The following is an 11,055-nucleotide window of genomic DNA, read 5'->3' as shown; positions in this document are numbered from 1 at the left end:
TAGAAGCTGGCCATGGAGTTAGAACACTGGGTTTCTGAGCCCAGCTCCCATCAGGCTTCACTGAGGGACCCTAGATACATTCCACGCCCTACACACATGGTCTGTCTGTTGTCCTTGGGAGGACACTCTGGACCTAGGCCTGACAGTAGGGAGCTTAGGCACCAGGATGTGGCAGGAGGAGCCAGCTTCTTCCCTTTCTTTATTTCCTCCAACTTACTTTCCCTCCCCACCCTCTGCTGGGAATCAGGCTCTTGGGGGGATTGAACTGCTGTGATGTGCTGCCGGGGAAGGGCATTCTGAGGGCCTTTGCAGGTAAAAGCCCCACAGGACCTCTTGATCCTGTGTCTTCTCTTTGTTCACTTTTGCTTTCTTCCCACTCTCTGCTTCATTTTCCTTCCAGTCTCCTTCTGCCAGCTTATTCTGTCTGCTCACCCACTTTCCTGCCCATATTCTCAGCAACTTTCTCAAGAGGAGCTGCCTCCCATTCCCAGCCCTTTGTTTCCAACCTGGGTGAGTGGAACAAACCACCCTAGTGCCCATCCAGTCCCCAGTCCCCAGGAAGGTCTCCCACTGTCCCTCAATTCTGTTTTTCCAGAAGGGAGTCTCCAGCAGCTCACGTAATTGCCCTCCTTCTCCTGAGAGCTGGGATGTTTGTGTGGATTTTCCTCCATCTTTCTTGCTGCAGTCCTTGTCTTTGCTGCCTGCCTGCTGGTACTGCAGAAGCCTCTCTCTGGTTTCTTCTTCTGGTCTGGATTTGGGGACATGGGATTTGACAACAGCACAGCAGTAACTGAGTTTATTCTGTTGGGATTCTTAGGTTTTGGCTCCTATGGGGCTCCCTGTTTTGGGGTGTGTTTTGCATGTACTTGGTCACCCTGCTGGGCAACTCTCTGATCATCCTCTTCACACAGACAGACTCTGCCCTGCACTCTCCCATGTACTTCTTCCTTTGTCACTTTGCTCTGGTGAAGATCACTACCACTATTGTGCCTCAGATGTTGGCCAATCTTCTGTCCTCTTGTTTCACCATCTCACTTGCCAGTTGCTTCACCCAACTGTGTTTCTTTGTCCTCTTTGGCACCACTGAACCCTGCTTGCTCACTGCCATGGCCTATGACCACTATGCTGCCATCTGCTGGCCACTGCATTATGCCACCTTGCTGAAACAGGAGGCCAGCATGGTGGGGGCCTCCTACCTCATGGGCCTTATTACTGGCTCCATCTTCATCTTCACCTTGCCCTTCCACAGTGCCAATATCATCCATTACTTTGTATGACATCCTGCCTATGCTGAGACTGGCTAGTGCTAGCACCTTTTGGGGTGAAGTGGGGAATCTTGGGGTCACAATAGCTTTTATCCTGACCACCTCTCATTGATTGTGGCCTCCTATGCCTGTATTCTCGCTACCATCCTCGGGGCTGCAACCTCCCAGGGGCATCAAAAGGTCTTCTCTACCTGCTCCTCCCATCTGTTTGTGGTCATACTTTTTTATGGGACTGCCATTGTTGCCTATATGAAGCAAGTTCCTCTAGGGACACGGACCAGAGCCTTGCCTTCTTCTACACAGTTGTCACTCCCATGTGCAACCCTTTTGTCTACACTCTGAGGAACAAGGAGGTCACAGGGGCCCCTTTGGATACTGCCAAAAAAAAAAAGGACCTTTGGAGCTCTCGAGCCCTGCTAGTCCCTCCCCCCACCCCAAGTTCTTGGAGCTAAGGGCCTGATCCCTGGACATTTTCAAGGAAGAAGAAGAGGTTGGGACCTGTAGGGTCTGGCCTACTCTGCATTGGTGAGGGTGGGGTTCCTTGTTGCACCCAGTGCGAGGGCCTAAGGCACAGAAATATTGCTCAAAACTCTGCTTCTGGGACTTGTTCTTGTAACCCTGTCTGGGTTCATTGTAAGTGCAGAGCTGAGCAAATACACACAAAGAGAGGTTGAAGAGGGAAGGCGGCTGTGCTTACTGCCTGATGGTCTTGAAGTTGCTGGTCTTTGTTGAGGCTCCAGTGCCTTCTGGGGGCTGTGCTTCTGGAGACATCCCCCTTCTTCCTTCTCCCAGAGAAGGGTCTCAGTGTGAGAAAGGCTCTCAGTGTGAGCCTTTCTCTCTGACACCAGTCACCTTTGCTGCAATATAAGCTCCTTTACTCCAAGTGCTATGTCCTATGTACCTGGGGCAACAGAGCAGGGGCACACAGTGGTTGGTTTGGTTTTGAAAGATCATTGCTTCTCAGCCTTTTGGCTAAGATCACGTGTAGTTTTGGAAGTTCAGATGCTAAGTCTTGCTGCCAAGATGGTGGAATCTGCCATTACTTACTCCAGACTAACAGCCTTTCTTCAGGAACCCCTGAGGTTTTATATTCTCTTCTCAGCTTCTTCCCTCACCACCTTGACAGACCTGTTGTTCATTTCCTCCCCTGGTCCTAGGATAGAAACACACATCCCTTTTTTCCCTGACCCTACTAGAGGTCTTATGTGGCCTTTAGACTCTTGAAATGACATTTTTTTTTTTTTTGCAACCAACCGTCTAGTATTTCTTTGGAGTCCACCTTAATTTGCTGGCTAGAGAGATCCAGCATATTTTACTTTCCTTGGGAAGTCAGCTCTTGCTTGTTCACAAACTCTCCAGCTATATGCCACAAGAGAGAGCAGGATCAGCAGGGAAATCACTCTCAAGGTGCAAAAAAGACGGTCTTTAAATAGCATTGATTTTTATATGAAATCTGGATTAAAAAAAGAGATGAAAGTAGAAAGGGGACTATTTGGGAAGAGAAAAAGGACCAGTAGGAGGGAACAAGAGAGGGTAATGGAGGTGTGGATATGGTTAAATATATTATACACGTGTATGAGAAACCAGTGCAACCCATTATTTTGTACAATTCATGTACAGTAATAAAAATAAATGAAAAACATATCATTGAGAAAAATAACATTGGTCTTCTTTCCCATTCTGCAAAAGTAACATTGCTAATTGCAGAGAATTTTGCAACCAGAAAAAAAAAATAATTATTAACATTTTATGTTAATAATGTCTGTGGGAAATTACTGCAGTCTATTTTCTCTCTGTATACATAGATATGTATATTTCTAAAAGCCAAAAATGAGATTATATTGTCTAAATTTCTTTGAAATTGTTATTTTCTACTTTGTTGAATTATATTTTAACATTGCATTGTATCAGGAGACCCCTAAAGGAGATTTTAATATCCATATCATATACTGCTATATGGATATGCTATAATTTTAAACAATCTTCTATCATTGGAATTAAAACTTTTCTGTCATAACTATTGCTGAGATGGATATTACTATACTTATATCTTTGTATGTATATCTTATGCTTTTTCTAGTACAAAATTCTAGAAATGGAATTGTTGAGCCAAAATGTTTTTGAAACATTTTGTCAAATTACCTTCCACAAGAATTATGCCTGTAATCCTAGTTACTTGTGATGCTGAGATCTGGAGGATTCTGGCTCTAGGCCAGAAATAGTTTGCAAGACTCCATCTCCAGAAAATAATGCACTGGAAATGTGACTCAAGCAGTAGAGTGCTCCCTGAGTTCAAACTTTAGTCTCACAAAAAATCAAACCAAACCAAACCAAACCAAAAACAACTAACAACAAAAACCCGAATTTTTATTGTTTTACCATCAGGTTGAGTTCTTTCCCTACAATTTTCAGGGCAGGGAAATGGGCAAAGAACCAGAAATGAGTTGGGATTCGTTGGCCCAAGGAAGAACTTGCCCAGGGAGGGAAAGGAATAAGTACATATTTTAATAGTCTTATTAAATGAGACTTAAATGAGTCTTATCCGATGAGAAGGACCAGAACTTGCTTTTCCTCAGTTTACCAAGGACAGGGTGAGACATGTGTGAACTGGAAATATACAATGAGGCATCAAATTACACCCAAGGAAACACTTTCTAATAGAATCAATATCTGAACAAGACTGGGAAGGAGGTTGCTTTTTTCATCCTTTGTTCTGGGCTCAGAGTGGAGGCTGGCTCCTAGGTAGCCTCATGCTTCTCTCCTCTGACATGGTGACCATCAGCTGTGGAGGCTCAGGTCCCTATTTCATGGTTCTCAGGTAGGGTTGTCAAATAAAATTCAGGATGCCTAATTAAATTCAAATTTCAGGTAAACAGTAACTAATTTTTTTTTAGTATAAGTATATCCCTTGAAATATTTACCCAGAGGGATCCAGGTTATTTTATCTTTCTGGGGAAAGAAATATTTGGGATATACACTAAAAAGTTATTCATTGTTTATCAGAATTCCAGATTTAACCAGAGCTCCTGTATTTTTACTTATAAATCTGGTAACCTTATCTCTAGGTGCTGCTCAAGCCTGGCTGAAACTAGAATTGAGGTGAGGATCTAAGTACAAAGCTCTGATCATCTCAGTTCAGGAAGAAGGAAGCCGATGTGATCAACCAGAGACCCATTCTTAGTAACCTTATGAACACTGGCCCTCCCTGTCTAAAAACCACGACTACAATAGCTTCTGTGTTTCACGTGATTGTTGTGAGGTTTCTTTTCTACTTAATCACTTTATATTATCTGACATTAACTTCTTTGTTTATGATTTCTGTTCCTTCACTAAAGTGCATTTTCCTATAAGGTTAGGGATGCTTGCTTGTCTTGTTCACCAGTGTATTTATGGTGCCTAGAATAATGCCTGGCACATAGTAGATGCTTAAGAAATATTTTCTAAACAAACAGACATGAGAAAACTGCTTAAGCACAGTGTCTGATAAATGAAAACTGTTCACTAATCTATTTCAGTTACTACCAGGACTGCTATTACTACCATTTGTAATCTCATGAATTTCAATGATAACTTTCATCAGGGTCTTTAGATGTCTTAAATTTTTTGAAGAGTTGGAGGCATGGTTCAAGTGGTGGAGTACTTGCCTAGCAAGTGTAAGGCCCTGAGTTCAAAACCCAGTGCTACCATTAAAACCCAGTACTTTCTCCACTAAAAAATAATCCCCCCCAGACTGTTTGTGTGTGTATGAGTGAGTGGGAGAAGGAGGCAAAAGAAGAGGGTACTGAGAGGGGGGAAGATGTTTAAATACATTACACACACACACACACACACACACACACACACACACACACACACACATATATATGTATTATGAAATCCATAAAACACTATTTAAAAAAGGATGTGGGAAGAAAGAGGTGGATTAAGGGACCATAAAAGAGGGGTGAACTTGTTCAAAATACACTGTATGTATCCATGGAATTATCACAAGGATCTGCCCCTTATACTATTAATGTATGCTTAAAAACCCTCACAAAACCAAAAACAATACCACGGATCCAGATACAGGTCTCAAAAGTTCTATAAAATTAAAAAGTGGGCCAAAATGTATACTTTCAAATTGGCTACACTTAAACATGAGGTCTGTCCATAGTGGGAGTTCAATGGGTGGTATGAGCTACTGACCAGCACCCTTAGGCTGCATTAATAAAGGCACTGTTCCCAAGGCCAGAGATGTCAAAGTCTCACTACACGTGGTACCAGTCAAACTGCTCATGGAGAACAACTACATTTTGCCCACTACATTGTGAGGTACTTTCTATTAAACTATAGTGCAAAGAAGAGGGACAAATCAGAATGTTTAATGAGCTATACTATGAGGAATAGTTTTCAGGAAACTGAGCACAAACAACTTGAAAAAAGAAGACTATTTAATAATTTCAGATTTGGCATGTGAACTGATAATTATATTTATTTTTATGCAGAAGTTAGGATACTTCAGAGGAAGTACCTGCATTGGTGGGTGTTGAACCTGAGGATGTTTAAAGTTCTAATCAACTCTAACAACAAATAATTACATGGGGAAAAGCACAACATTTCTCATGAAATGGTAAGAATTGCATCTATAGATTTTCTTCATTATGTGTTTAAGAGTTGTCTTTTCTAAGATAAACACCCCATGTTTTATATCATATGTGAAATCTGGATCTAAAGAAAAGAAACTATTCAGGGGGGATCACGGGAAGTGGGGCGGAAGAGAGGGTGATTGTGATTAAAGTACATTACATGCACATATGAAAAGTACATAATAAAACCCTTTAAAAAGGTGTAAGTAAGTTTAAAAAGGAAGGAGGAAGGAGGATGAGAAAGTATATTCACTGGGAGTGAATATGGTCAAAATGTGTTATATATATATGTATGGAAATATCACAGTGAAACCACTCACTTTGTACAGTTAATCCACGCTAATAAAAATAACTTGAAAAGGAATAAAAGAAGTTCTGGTACAAATCATAAGGGGGATAAATACAGAAGCAGTCAGATGGGCCTTTTCTGAAGGGCCATGAAGAGAAAAGGCAAGGGGGAAGTGCAATTCTGTTTCAGAGAAAAGCTGACTGTGGTAGCTCATGGAGTTGAAAGAAATTCTGGGGAACCAGGCTTAGAAAATGGTTGGGAACTGAGAGAAGCTGAGGTCAGAACTGCAGCCTAGGTCACACTACAGGGGTGGCCTGGTTAGGATGCTGTTGGCATTGCTAACACTGGTTACTGGAGATGCTCCTGGTAGTGTGCTGGTGCTGGTATTGGTTCTCCTGGGTTCTGGAACTCACTATTGTCATCACCAGCATGAACTGTAAACTTTCCTCTAATTTTCATCACTTGCACCTGATTCAATGTCTAATGCAGATGCAATTATAGGATGAGTGAGGTCACAGGTCTGTGTGCTGGCCATCAGAATTTAGGGAAGCCAAAGATTTTTGCCCTATTTGCTTCTGAAGAAGTGGGGGGAGCTTTGTCTTTCACAAAGCTCTTTTTTTTTTTTTTTCCCTGCTAATTTGGAGTGAGCGTTTATTTACACAATTACGACACACGGACAAACTGGGAGAGAGGAAGAGCATTTCCACCACAGCACTGGGGCAGCTGCTGTGGGCGATGGGGCAGGCCCACTACTCCTCGCCAGAAGACTCTCTCTCCAACGTGTAGGCCATGAAGCAAGCGTCGGGGCTTTTGGGGACGAGGGGATGCCCTGGTCTCACAGTCTCAAAGCCCAAAAAGCTGAAGGTTTGGAGCAAGGCGGCTCTGTCCTCGCGGTTCTTATGGAATCAAACGAAGACGTGGTCAGCTTGGAGCTGCTCAGCAAATTCCAGCAGAACTGTAAAACTGTCCTTACTCCCCTCGGATAGAGGGCCGCCTGGAAGCTCGATACAGGGGCTGCTGCTGCTACACAGCGCTCTGCAGGTGATGTGCTTGGCATCGGTGAGCCTGGACTGGACGCTAAGAATTCTCGTCTTGTTGTTAGACGTTAGTTCCTCTGTTACATTCAGCCGATTATCAGAGTAAAATAAATTAGTTGAAAGATTGTGATCCCTCTGACTATTCCCTCGCCCACCTGGGATCTTCAGGGGTGGGGTGGCGGGGGACATCAGGAGCACCACTGAGGCGCGGGGCCCAGGTTACTGCAGCGGTCGAAGGAGACCCTGGAGCTCTCGCTGCTGCGGCCGCCGCGGCTGTGCAGGCTGAGGAGCGGCATAGGGCGGCTGGCGTGGATGGTGGCGCTAGGTTTGTCCCCTTGCTTCTGTCGGGCGAGGCAGTGGCTGTTGAGGATCCGCTGCAGGGAGGATTTCTCCATCTGGCCGCTGAGGTCGGAAACCAGGAAAACCTCTGCTGCGCCTCTCGCGCCGCCGCCGTCGCTGCTCGCCATTAGCAAAACAGCTCTTAGCCACCGAACCAGAGAGGATCATCAGTGGAGGTAACTGGGTTAGCCTGGTGGAGGAAGCGCCTGTCTTTATGCATGGCCTCCTTTCCTACCATTGTGACCATTCTATCTATAGACCCGTTAATTGGGGGTGGTTTTGGAAATAAGGTAGAAGTTACTTTCTTGTGACATCAGGACATGTTGGGCCCCTGTCTAAATTTACCACTTCCCTTGTCGATGAAGTGCTACGGGGACCTACATAAATTTAGACTGGATGGATCAAATTACATGTAATTTGTGGTGTGTGATCATCCGTAGTTGCCTGTTATCCAGTGGCCAGGTGTTTGGTGTATACTGTTGTTTCTAAGCAGCCTGATATGGTTTGGATGACTGTACTCCAAAGGCCATGAAAGATTCATCCTCAGGTTAGCAGATGCTATGGACATTTAAGAAGTGGGACCTAGTGGGTGGTCCTTGGGTTATTGGAAGTATGCCCTAGAAAGGTATTGTTTCTCAGGCTTTCTGGGCTTCCTGGCTCAAGATATGACTGTCCACTTTAACATGACCTCCCACTGTTGTCATCCAATCCCCACCCTAAAGGTAGGATAATTCTTTACCTCAAAGGGTGAAGGGTGAAGAGAGAATTTATGATTTGGATATAAAATGACCCCACAGGCTCATGTGTTGAAGGCCTGGTCCCCAGCTGGTGGTGCTACTGAGATATGACTGAATCATAAGGGTATTAATTTCACCAATTTGCTAATCTGTTGATAAGTTCTTATTGAATGGCCTATTAGGAGGTGGGGCATAGGTGGAAGAAATAGGTCATTGGAGGCACACTTTGAAGGGTATTTCCCATCCCTGGTTACTTCTGGTCTCTGTATTTCCCAGCTGCCCTGAAGTGAGAAACTTCTTTTGTCACACACTCCTGTCACCATGATTTCTTCCGATTCTTGATGGGCTGGATGATGAAGCAGAAAAATAATTTACCAACAAAATATAAAGCAGTTCACATAGCTTGGGGAGGGTTCTATGCCAGAGGCTAAGCCTCTAGCAATATTTCCCAAACACAAAGTGGTCATGTGAGAAAACCACTGGTGCTGCCATCAGGACTTGTAGGCTGGTTGTAGGCCAACAACTTTCCATTTCAGCTCTGCTGCCAGAGAGAGATCACACTCTGCTCCTTGCCTCTCATGGGTACCACCTATACCACCTATTCAGTCAAAGTCAGGCATGTGAGCATTCTATCAGTAAAAGCAGATTACATGCCTGGGAGGCTGGGAAGCATTCTCAGTGCCACAGGGGGATGTGTTCTTTCTCCTTACCAATGTGGGAAACTTCCCAGCATTGAAAGAGGGCCAAAGGATGGGTGGCCGCATGAGTGTTAAGTGTCCACTCTCCAGGTCCTGTACAGGATGGCCTCCCGGCCTCTCTCAGCCTAGGTGGCCTCCCGGCCTCTCTCAGCCTAGGTGTTGGTGAAGGTCTATGAGAGCAAGCTGTTGGCCCAGTGAGGCAGGGGGGCCCCCTTGTTCAGTTAGACAGGTAATCACCAGTCACGGACAATGTCAAAAATCAAGAGTGGGGAGGACAGGGAAGTGCATTTATGTGGAAAATTTCAGGAGGGAGAGGTGTGATGATTCACGAGACCTCAGACTGGGCTGGCATGTTTGAACATCACCGGGAATCATTTAGAACATGAAGTTTAATAGTTTAATAACCACAATTTTATCTAACTTCAGAGTTTGTGAAATGCTTCTACAAACACTATCATATTTGAGTGATTCATTCAAGAGATCAATATTCATTGAGCTATTGAGGGAGTGATGGGGACTGAGTCCTTTCTCCCCATGTTTAGGTTGCTAACAGCTTAAAAGTAGGTAAAGAAATATGAAGATAAATATAATTGATTAACAAAAATAAAGGTTTACAATGGTAGTGGTATAAAAGAAGGAGAAATAAAATGTGTTGGGCAACAAATTTCAAGGAGAAATTTTTTTTAAGGATAAATATTTTACTTATTTATTTATTTTTTATTGTGCTGGGTGGGCGTACATTGTAGCATTTACAAAGGTTCTTACTGTGTATCAAATATGTCATACTTGAATTCACTCCCTTCAAGGAGAAATTTCTTGACTTGAGTCTTACAGATGAGCAGGAGTTTGCCAGGTGGATAAGTTGGATAAGACATGTGTTGGGAGTTTTTGGCAGAGCAGCTTGTGAAAAAGTGCAGACATAAGAAGGCTGCCTGAGGATGGAGAGTTCTGTGAGAAATGATCTTGGAAGAGGAACACACTGCTTCCCATGGTTGAATCACTCCTTGTCACTCAATCACTCAATGTCTGTGAAATGCAAGACTGCTGGGGGGTCTGAGGGGCAGCAGGAGGGAATACAGGGTTTCCATTACTCCCAGAGCACTTCATGTTATTGATGAAATTTTGTGGAGTGGTGATCGTGGCTCCTCACAGAGAGCAGGAACTTCTGAAAAACATGGAGGCAGTAAAAGTGTGTGAGGCTGAGAGGCCAGGGAAGGAGGTATAGCCTGGAATAGCCTGTCCTTTTCCATTAGCCTTCTGCTCTTTTTTTAGGGAGGACACTCCAGGAAACAGCAGAAGGCTCAGTCTAAGACCTGGTGCACAGGCTGTGGCATCAGCACCAGAGGCTTGATAGTGCTTTGCTTTCACGGGCTCTCTGGTTGACTTCAGCTCTGGATCTTGTCTCTCAGGCTGGTGGATCTCCTGGAACCCTTGATCAGCTGTCTCCTCAAAGGCATCCACAGCATGAAATGCCAGCGTATTTTTGGGAGAAGTGTCATAGGATCTCCTGGCAAAAGTTTTCTAACTCCAGTCATATATAAGTCTAACCATCTACCTGTTAGAGCTGGTATCTTGGGAGGGATGCTCCTCCTCCCAAAGGTCAAGAGCAGAAGAAATGTACTGAGTAGACTAAGCCTCATACACAAGAGGAAGACACTATAAACATGGGCTACTTAAACTCCGCAGGCTCTGGATGAGCCACTTCGCTGGGTGTCAAGTTTGTAGACATCTGCCTTTTTGACTACATGGACATCTTATTACTTACATAGCCATAACAATCACATTGCCCAGTGATCCAGAATAATTCAGAGGATGCAGAATGTTCTTTCCCACAGGCAGTGATCTCTTCCATTCTACCTGTCCTAATAACCCATACTTCAACAGTGAGTCTGGGATATGGAATAGGAGATGAGATACAGCTTTATCTGTTTTAAATCCAGCACTTTCTACCAGCAGACCTTATTTCTTTGAGGTGTTGCATGGTTTCTGTTAGGATAGGCTTTAAATCTAGCACTCGAAGGCTGGGAAAAGCAGTCAGTGAATGAATAGATATCCTCAAATCCCT

General features: G+C 44.0%; 1 protein-coding gene and 1 pseudogene across 1 annotated transcript; one reads left to right on the top strand and one right to left on the bottom strand.

Moving 5' to 3' along the window:
* The first annotated feature begins 762 nt into the window (after positions 1 to 762).
* LOC109696141 (olfactory receptor 10P22-like) lies at positions 763 to 1,717 on the top strand (annotated as a pseudogene).
* A 5,189-nt stretch (positions 1,718 to 6,906) lies between these two features.
* Positions 6,907 to 7,611, bottom strand: LOC109696187 (ornithine decarboxylase antizyme 1). The gene is given in 2 exon segments (XM_020179113.2): positions 6,907 to 7,396; positions 7,399 to 7,611. Coding segments are annotated over 2 exon segments (681 nt in total). The 3' UTR covers positions 6,907 to 6,928.
* Positions 7,612 to 11,055: the final 3,444 nt, after the last annotated feature.

Source organism: Castor canadensis, chromosome 8 (assembly GCF_047511655.1).
Source record: "Castor canadensis chromosome 8, mCasCan1.hap1v2, whole genome shotgun sequence".
Taxonomy (NCBI): Eukaryota; Metazoa; Chordata; class Mammalia; order Rodentia; family Castoridae; genus Castor; species Castor canadensis.
The sequence above is the reverse complement of the archived record's forward strand: the minus strand, read 5'-3'. Positions and strand labels throughout refer to the sequence as shown.